The 10,209-nt window shown below is 36.3% G+C and overlaps 1 protein-coding gene across 6 annotated transcripts in view; it reads left to right on the top strand.

Annotated features, from left to right (window-relative positions):
- Window positions 1-9,872, top strand: part of fgd4a (FYVE, RhoGEF and PH domain containing 4a) — a 54,132-nt gene extending 44,260 nt beyond the window's left edge. For 5 of the 6 annotated variants that reach the window (XM_039650395.2, XM_039650398.2, XM_039650397.2 and 2 more), the window contains 11 exons: window positions 903-1,041; window positions 1,121-1,179; window positions 2,101-2,247; window positions 2,383-2,555; window positions 2,660-2,690; window positions 2,776-2,856; window positions 4,969-5,103; window positions 5,191-5,337; window positions 5,434-5,484; window positions 7,095-7,235; window positions 7,325-9,872. In XM_039650395.2, coding sequence (XP_039506329.2) covers window positions 903-1,041; window positions 1,121-1,179; window positions 2,101-2,247; window positions 2,383-2,555; window positions 2,660-2,690; window positions 2,776-2,856; window positions 4,969-5,103; window positions 5,191-5,337; window positions 5,434-5,484; window positions 7,095-7,235; window positions 7,325-7,576 — 1,356 coding nt within the window. In that variant the 3' untranslated portion in view covers window positions 7,577-9,872. The remainder of the gene's footprint in view (window positions 1-902; window positions 1,042-1,120; window positions 1,180-2,100; window positions 2,248-2,382; window positions 2,556-2,659; window positions 2,691-2,775; window positions 2,857-4,968; window positions 5,104-5,190; window positions 5,338-5,433; window positions 5,485-7,094; window positions 7,236-7,324) is intronic. The other variant, XM_039650396.2, reaches the window with a different exon arrangement.
- Window positions 9,873-10,209: the final 337 nt, after the last annotated feature.

The following is a 10,209-nucleotide window of genomic DNA, read 5'->3' on the forward strand; positions in this document are numbered from 1 at the left end:
ACTGAAATGCCTATAGAATTAAATCATATAATACAATGTAATATTAAATGAGAAATGCGGTGTTTTTCAGTGTAATTAAATGTCGAAATTAAGTAAATTTGTTGTACAAAATACGTATAGTAAAAAAGAAAAACCTAAATTATTTTAAAACCCGGAGGATGTTGGTAAATTTGATATCTGATATAAAAGAGAACTAGCACCAAATAATAAAAAAAATATAGACAAAAGGGGCTTTTACAGCAGAGGAATGTTTTCATAGTTCCTTTAACTATTGGTGGAAGTACCCGCTTTTTCGCACCACAGGAACTGGGAACGATTTTAGTTATAGGAATTAGCTCCTACTTCAGAATAGGGTTCTAACCCAGCACAATGGGAACTACCAGTGACATAAGTGTAGGTTGATTAGCCACTGTGTTTTTAAACGGCTTTTTAAAAAAGACGGGTTCCAGTTTACATTTACTTACTCCATGAACTGACACCACGAACATTGAAAACAGCGATAGATGGACTGACGCCAAAGTCCAGCCACTTCTCAACCTTTATACGCTTTGGAGTTGTTGAAGTTGTTTAATGCTGATGCTTACATGACGTCACTGACGGCCATCTTACATTAGAGTTCCTACTGGCGGTGTGATTGCGACCAAGAAAATGGCCCTAGGAAAACCACACTAGTGGTCCTATAACTACCCAGTGTGAAAGCCCCTAAATTGTGGCTAGTTTAATTGGGCTGCGTTTCTCAAAAGCATTGTGAGCTAAGTTGATCGTAGAGACCATTGGTGCCATTGGTTCTGTACGATCTACTTATGCTTACGATACTTTTGAGAAACGTAGCCCTATATCTCGATATATCTGTACCTTTTTGCCGCCTTTAGTGATTCATGTGTGCATGTTTGTGTGTTTAGAGTCAAGAAGTGTGTGGCAGTCTGACGCTGCAGAATCACATGTTGGAGCCTGTTCAGAGAGTGCCACGATACGAGATGCTGCTCAAAGACTATCTGAAGAAACTTCCACAGGATCACATAGACCGGCGGGATGCTGAAAGTGAGTTCAGGAGTGAGCAGGTTCCTAAGACAGTCGTTAAACGTGACCTTTCTTAAATGTGAAATCTTTGTCTTTGCAGAGTCTTTAGAGATTATTTCCATGGCTGCCACACATTCCAACACTGCCATTAAGAAAACAGTGAGTGTTTTTTCCTCTGCTGTACAACTGAATCTCTAGATTAGGCCCTATGTCTCATTAGCTATGCTTACATCCACCCATTTCTATGTGCAGTTTGGGATATTGCATTTAAAAAAAACGTTGGATGGAAACGCCATGATGCGCATTAATTTTAAAAGATACGCTCAATTGAGGTGGATACATTTTTTGATCTAATAATCCAATCAAATTTGTGCATAAACTATGATGAAAATTAAATTGTGAAATGCCTTAGCCAAAAGGGTTTAATTACCTCTCAGAACTGTCTTAGACTAGCCCGGATGCCAGCCCGAATCCCACCCACAACATTTTTTGCTTCGATCTGGACTAATTAGACTAAGACCAAACTAGTAATTATGTTACTATAATCGGTTCAGAAATTGTGTTCACTAATTACTCTCTTTAAAAATTAAAAAGCATGTCTTTACTTGTTACTAATTACTTTCTTGAAACCCCATATCATTGACCAGTTGACCAGGATAGACATAAAACTGCTCTTTTAATTCTTTATATAAATAATATAAAATTGCATAAATTATTCTTAACTAACCAAAGTATTTAAAGGGAGAAGGTTACATTAAAACATGCATTTTTACATTAGACATTCAATTTTGATGTTACATCCACTATAGTTTTATATAGAATTTTTCTAGTCTATACAGTTATTTTCAATAACACCTCCATATATATATATTTATATTTATGTATATAAATTATAATAAATGTTTTGACACTTCAAATCAGACTAAAAAGATGTATTTTTAAAATGAGTGCAGCCAATGCTCATGTAAAAATAAAAATGTGCTTTTTTCTTGAAATTGAAAGGCAAGACCACTTAAGATTTTTTATTTTATTTATTTTTCATTAATGTTTCTGTTTTTGGTCTTTCTCTTTATCTCTTAGGAAAACCTTAAGAAATTGTTAGAAATTTATGAGATGTTGGGAGAAGAAGAGGACATTGTGAACCCCTCGAATGAGTTAATAAAGGAGGGTCATATTCTAAAACTGGCGGCCAGAAATACCTCAGCCATGGACAGATATCTCTTCCTGGTGAGGACAACTAATTATTTTCCATGCTATTTCAGTCATTGATGAGTTACTATAAATATCTAGCTTTAAATAAAACAGTTTAAATGAGCATTTGGCAATTCATTTTCTTAAATATCTACTTACTCTTTCCTACAGTTCAACAACATGCTTCTGTACTGTGTTCCCAAGTTCAGCTTGGTGGGACAGAAGTTTACAGTGCGCACACGGATTGGCATTGAAGGTATGAAGGTGATGGAGACGTTCAATGAGGATTATCCACACACCTTTCAGGTTTCCGGAAAGGAACGGACACTGGAGCTGCAGGCCAGGTACGGAGCGTACCATCTGTGCTTGCCACCGTTCTATAAGGGCTGGCATTTATAATGCATACAGAATATTCTTTTGTTTTTAATGGTTGATTGCCTCATTACAGCTCTGAACAGGATAAAAAAAGCTGGATAAAGGTACGAATTTTATATTCACTTTTTTTATACTTGATGAATTTTCATTAGAAGTCCATTTTTAAAATTGACTTCCTCTGTGATTTAGGCTTTCCAGGAAACGATAAACATCTCCCTCCAGAAAAATGAGACCTTTAAGTCAGCATGCAAAGATGTGGAGGAATCATCGGTCAGTATTTATTCTCAGAAGTTTATAATTCAGCTGGACTACATAACACAAGATACTGAATGCTCTGTTATTGTAAGGGAATTGTAATATAAGGCTACATTTACATAGCAGAAAGGGTTTTTTGAAGGAAATTGACTTTTTAAATATTGATATTAATGATTAAATTACACATTTGAAAAATAATTTAAATAACTGAATATTTGTAATTAAAATAAGAATTGATTTAAAATGATTTAATTATTTTAATTAGTAATTAAATTAACAACTAAAGTCTTAATGAAACAGAAGTGGAGGCAGATGAACATTAAATTATTGGAGTCCTGCAAAAAAGTCGTTTTCACCAGAAGCATTGATCACAATAAGATCTATAACAAATAATATAGGCTGAATTTTCATTTGACGCCAATTTTAAAATCTGTTAAACTATTTAAATTAATCGTTTAAATTATTTTAATTGCGCCTTTTTGTCTCCACTTTAGATTTGAGTGCTATATGAAACGATAATGCTTATTTTATTAGATGTTAGATGTTTCAATCTTAATGTTCAGGGCAAAGGGTCATTTTCTGTGCTGTTTTTTTACTTAAAGGAGTAGTTCACTTTAAAAAAAAAAAAACTTTTGCTGATAATTTACTCACCCCCATGTCATCCAAGAGATCCATGTCATTCTTTCTTCAGTCGAAAAGAAATTAAGGTTTTTGATGAAAACATTCCAGGATTTTTCTCCATATAATGAACTTTACTGGTAACCAAACGGTTCAAGGTCCAAAAGACAGTTTCAGTGCAGAGTGACTGCAAACTGTTCAAAGGGCTTTAAACGATTCCAGACGATGAATATGGGTCTTATCAAGCGATCGCTCATTTAAAAAAATAAATAACAAAGTGTAAGTTTTATAAGCTCAAATGGTGCGTTCGTGACTCTCCTGTTCGAACACGTTCATCAAAATGAACAAATCTTTTTTCGAGTCATTTGGTTAATTCAACAAACGAAATGAACAAATTGACTCGGAAAAAGATTTGTTCACAGGAGAGTCACAAACGCTCATCACAGAACAGAGGAAGGCGAGCATTTGAGCTTATAAAAACGTAAACTTTTTTTTTTTTTAAATGAGCGGTCGTTTCGCTTGATAAGACCCTACTTCATCGTCTGGAATCGTTTAAAGCCCTTTGCACTGAAACTTTCTTTTGGACCTTAGTAAAGGGCATTATATGGAGAAAAAATCCTGGAATGTTTTCATCAAAAGGTCATCATAAACCTTAATTTCTTTTTGACTGAAGAAAAAAAGACATGGACATCTTGGATGACATGGGGTTAAGTAAATTATCAGCAAAAGTTTTTTTTTTAAGAGTGAACTACTCCTTTATGTAAGGGCCCTATCATACACCCTTTTTTTGCTAGTTTCAGCCCGACGCAGTTATAATTTTCACATCCTGTGCCACGATGTTTAAATAGCAAATGCATTTGCGCCCATCTACTCGCCCATGGGCGTGCTGGTCTGAAAACGTGGCATGTCCAGGGACATTGTTGGCGCGTTGCTATTTTGAGGCAGCTGAAATAGACTGCGCCATTGACCAACTGAAACCTGGTCTAAAGTCAATAGGGCAGTATTTATTTTATTTAAAGGGTGAATTAGTAATATGTGCCTATAGGCAGGTCCACAACGCACGTACACTCTACTTATTACACACACAAGGACACACAGTAGCACACAAACATGCCAAATATTAAACATAAAAGGATCACAATGTGAAAGATTATTATAGTGTACATAAAGATAAGGTGGAATCCGGCTTGTCCCGTAGATGGTCTGCTCGCACGCTTTAACCTCACACACAAGCAGATCCGCTTTCTCTCAGGAGAAGTGTTCAGTCTTTCTGTTTGCAAATTCAGCAATGGTTTTTAAAGGGAATGGGAGATGAGACTCTGATTTGTTTATTGCACGTTATGCCCAAAACGCACCCATTACTCAATAAGAGAAATGGGACAACACTTTTAGATCATGCGGCGCGTGCTCCAACCATTTTTCCCGTCGATAAACTAGCAAAAGTGGATTGAGGCACGCCTTAAATGTGCTTAGATTGTTTATGCATTTCATGTGTATATTTCTTTGTAGGAACTTAAGATATCGGAGCTGGGTAAAAGAGCCCCTCGCTGGATCCGAGACAACGAGGTGACCATGTGCATGAAGTGCAAAGAGGCCTTTTATGCTCTCACACGCAGGAGACATCACTGTCGGGCCTGTGGATACGTAAGCGGCAGCAAACTAAAAACATTTCGTGTTTTTACAGTTTTGAAGTGTGTTTTGAACATGTGCTGAAATGTCCATTTCATTCAGGTGGTCTGCTCGAAGTGCTCAGACTACAAATCCCCTCTGGAATATGATGGGAATAAAATGAACAAGGTGTGCAAAGACTGTTTCTCCATCCTCTCAGGCCATATAGAGAGTGAGGAGAGGGAGGGCAAGAAGAAGGGAATTCTAGAGGTGAGTTCAGAATCACATGAATCGCATATGGTGACCTGGGGTCAGAGCTGCATTCTATAATGTATCAATACCTTCATATAACCTTTATATATACAGTTACGGAAGAAAATACGACGTGCTCGAACTGTCGTGGTGGATTCGGCAGCGGTAAGATCGGTTGGTGACACTTTATAATAACCTGCAGCAGTAATCCATCATTAACATTCAGTAATGCTTAACAGATCAGCAGCTGATGTATATCTTCATATATACTCGTGAATTTATAAGTCTAATTTTCATTTCTAACTAATTTACACAAACTAATGATCTGTTTAGCATCATGTAATCCAATAATGTTAGTATTATTATTCGACTTATTATAAAGTGTTGCCACTGGTATAAGGGATGTTTTAACGTTCTGGTTTGCTGACGCTTAAGAAGAGGGAGCAAAGCTGATTAAGTTAATAATTTTGTAAAACACAATTGTGAAGTGGTGGTTTTGCTTGTTCCCTTTTCTAAATTATCACTTTGCTGTAAAACTGAAACTTACATTTTCTTTGGCTTTATTTTTGTTTTGCTTGCTTTCTGTGAATCTCTAAAAGAACATGATTATTTCACCTCAAGATCACAATAAAAGTAATAAATTGTATTTTGCATTTACTTTGTTAAGTAAAATAACCTTTAGTTATGCATCCAGATGTCATGAACAATTTTTCATACTGTTCATTCTTTGTAGGGTCACATGGACGCTGAATATATATGTATATATTAATTATATACATTACGTTTTTATTTTGAAGTTGAGGTGAATACGATTCCCTTTAAAGGAGTAGTGATAATTTACTGTCATTCAAGATGTCCATGTCTTTCTTTCTTCAGTCGAAAAGAAATTAAGGTTTTTGATGAAAACATTCCAGGATTTTTCTCCATATAATGGACTTCATTGGGAACCAAACAGTTGAAGGTCCAAATAACCGTTTCAGTGCAGCTTCAAAAGGCTTTAAACGACACCAGACGATGAATAAGCGTCTTATCTAGCGAAACGATCGGTCATTTCAAAAATAAATACAAAAATGTAAGTTTTATAGGCACAAATGCTTGCCTTGCTCCGTTCTGTGATGCATGTTCGTGACTCTCCTGTTCGAACTCATTCATCAAAATGAACGAATCTTTTTTCGAGTCATTTCGTTAATTTCGTTCGTTGAATGAACCAAATGACTCAAAAAAAAGATTTGTTTGTTTTGATGAACCAGTTTGAACAAGAACATCACAGAACAGAGCAAGGCGAGCATTTTTGCTTATAAAACTTAAACTTATGTATTTATTTTTTAAATGACCGATCGTTTCGCTAGATAAGACCCTTATTCGTCTTCTGGTGACGTTTAAAGCCCTTTGAAGCTGCACTGAAACTCTCAATTGGACCTTGAACCGTTTGGTTCCCAATGAAGTCTATTATATGGAGAAAAATCCTGGTATTTTTTCATCAAAAACCTTAATTTCTTTTCGACTGAAGAAAGAAAGACATGGACATCTTGGATGACATGGGGATGAGTAAATTATCGGCAAAAGTTTTTTTTTTGTTTTTTTTTATCTGAATACAGAAATTGTAAATGTATTGCAGAAACTGACAAAAAGAAATTACATTATGACAAAACCAATATATGGATTTTTTTTTAAATACATAATTGTGCATAAAACCTTGCAGGCTTTGTTAAATTGATTGATCTCATAAAGGAGTGATGAAATATGCCGTGCTAAACATCTCTTCTCCCTCACAGATTGAAGCTGCTCAGTTCTCAGGAAGTAGTATCATGTGTGGCTTCCTACAGTACTGTGAGAAGAACAAACCCTGGCAGAAAGTCTGGTGTGTCATTCCTCAGAAAGAAGCTTTAGTTCTCTACTTGTACGGAGCACCTCAGGTCAGTGCGCTTGTATCTTCCTGAACTGTGCTATTTCTGTTCCTGTACATCACTTCTCTTTACTAAACAAACATACACTGTCCTCACAGGACGTCAAGGCCCAGTCCACAATTCCTCTGCTCGGCTACCAGGTGGAGGACAGCCCGAGACCCACCGACCCTCCCACAAGCTTCAGACTATCTCAGTCTAAATCAGTCCACAGCTTTGTCGCAGAAAGCGAGGAACTGAAACAGCGCTGGCTCAAAGTGATCCGTATGGCGGTGACGGGAGAGGAACCAGAATCGCCTGAAGAAAGCCTTTCTACGGAAATCACCCAAGAACCAAGCTCTAACGGTGTCTGAGCAATTTTTTCTTAAAGTCTTCTCTACTGGTGTGGCGATGCAATTGGTAAGAAAACGGTTGCTGCGTCATCATTATTGGATGGTCTGAGCTACAGAATTTGTCCAGTTGTCCTAAAGTTCCATTTGGATTTGAACACATCTAGGATATAGGGGTTAAAAAGACATGGACATCAGCTTGACCCTTAGGCCTACTGGACAGATTTGAAGTTCATGCAAATGGAGCACATGTGAAGAGTACATGGAGGAACGAAGAGCTATTCCACCACCTTACTACAGCTGATGCACTGTTCAAGTCGAATGTAAATATTGGACAACAGTTGGACAAAATATTGAACGTTTTCATGTATGTAGTGGGCTACATTGAGGCAAAAATCCAGATTTGTGGATGCCATTGTAAAGGACACAAGCCTTTTTTTTAAAGCCAAGATTGCTATCTACTGCGACTATAAATTGCATTCAGTTGCAGAACGCGTGAAAGCACACTTATTTATGGCCATCATTACTTTGCCAAAACATCTTTGTTGAATCTAGGGTTGCAGCGGTATAGGCTATAGTTTCACGATATATAGTTATATTAAATTTGACAAGTACCATACCGTTTATATTAACTAATGGATGGTATTGAAAAAATGTAACCGCACTGAGAATCTCATCTGCGCACGTGACGCACACCTAGATGCTGAGGCTGAAAAAAGCTTCGCTAAATTGGTAGCGCGACTCCCATCCATTAAGTATACTTTTCTTCCTTTTGATAAGAAACAACGTTATAGGTTTAAAATTTGGTCAATTTTATCGCAAAATTCAAACAATAAAACCGTAACGGCGTTCTTTAATGTGGTATGACAAATCGCTGTAGTTTCAGTTTAAGCGGAAGTGCGCAGTAAACGTGAAATGATTATCTATTACAGCGCGAATGTTAACGTCAGAACAAAAGAAACAATAAGAAACAAAGTTATAGGTTTAAAATTTGGTACATTTTATCGCGGAATTCAAACAATAAAACCATAACGGCGCTCTTTAATGTGGTATGACAAATCGCTGTAGTTTCAGTTTAAGCGGAAGTGCGCAGTGAACGTGAACCGATTATCTATTACAGCGCGAATGTTAACGTCAGAACAAAAGGTATTTGAAAAAGCTCTAAAACAATTAAATAAAATGTATCTGCTGTCGTTTAATCGCATAATCAGTGTTTTAACCACGGAAAGACGTCAATAAAACTGCTTTTGAGCATGTCAGGAAACGCATTTACCTCAGGAAAGTATCCATAGCTCGATAGCTACAGAGAGATCTCCAGAGGAGCATAACGAACCTGTTAATTTATGTGTGTGTGTGAGTGAATAATTGTCATAAAGACAAGTTTGTATGAAAACTACTATAATGTGAAATTTAAATGTTTGTAAGAAAATCTGTTTTGTTTGTGCCAAATTTGAAGTTTGTAGTATCGGTTACCCTTTTAATATTGTAGTAATGTTCCAAATGAGGCATTAATTGGGAGATGTGTAGCTGCGAAATTTATTTTCAAATGAATAAATAAGGAAACAACTTATGATACCATGAAACCGCTATATTTTCAGAGATGGTTTCATGGTCATCATACCGTGAAAATCTCATACCGTTGCAACCTCAACCAATTCCTGACCATTCGCAGTAGGCTAGTCCAGGACCAACATGGTGCTTATTAAACTTAATCGGCAGGTTCCGCTTTGCAGTGCTTCATTCATCAGATATAAAAGATTCATAAACAAAGACAATGTGAATAATGTTTCACCCAGCATAAGCTGTTTCACTTTTCCACATTTAAAAGCTCAATGGAATCAAACATGAACAGAATAATGGCTTTGATGTCTGTCAGTAGCTCAGCAATCAACCACAGACATTGAATTATCAGAGATGGACTGGACCGTGTGTGATTTTTCAGATTCAACTAATTAATAGATTTAGTATTGACAAGAAATAACTGGTTGTAAATCAAATCTGTATAGAAGTTTCTGTAATATACATTTTATTCGTTGGCAGTCAGCCGACCAATAGGGAAGGCTGTGAGGATGAGGTTTTGTTCTGTATATGATGCCTCTACTGTGGGAAGCACAATCAGACTCAGTAGGCCGCTGGAGCAGGAAGACACGTCATGTATATGTTCTTTAAATACTACAATTATAATTTTATTATTTAAAAATAAATTATGGTAGATATGCATGGTTTTACATAGCACAAAATTACATTTTTAGTCCCTCAGTTCAGTTTGGACCTTTTATTCATCCCTTTGTACTGAAGAAATATAAGCATTTTCTCTCTCTCTCTCTTTCTTTCCTTAATCTCTTGCCTTGGTCGGCAGATCAAGCTGCATATTATTAGAAATGGACTTTCATCAGATCACCATTGTGAGCTACAGACCTTTCACACTACAGACCTTTCACACAAGTTTCATTCAAACATGAAAATAACAGGCACCCTAAATGTATTCTAAACATACAATATCAAAATCCTCTCAAATTTGTAAATGGGGGTTTTTGGAATGGGTCAAATGCAGATAAAAAACAATTTTCGCTTAGAATTATAAGGTTGTATCTGCCAAAACATTATTTGAACATTAAATAAAAAAATAATGTTGTAACAATGTCTCAACATGTGTT

The sequence above is a fragment of the Pimephales promelas genome, chromosome 10, assembly GCF_988280905.1.
Source record: "Pimephales promelas chromosome 10, fPimPro1.hap1.1, whole genome shotgun sequence".
NCBI classification, from domain to species: domain Eukaryota; kingdom Metazoa; phylum Chordata; class Actinopteri; order Cypriniformes; family Leuciscidae; genus Pimephales; species Pimephales promelas.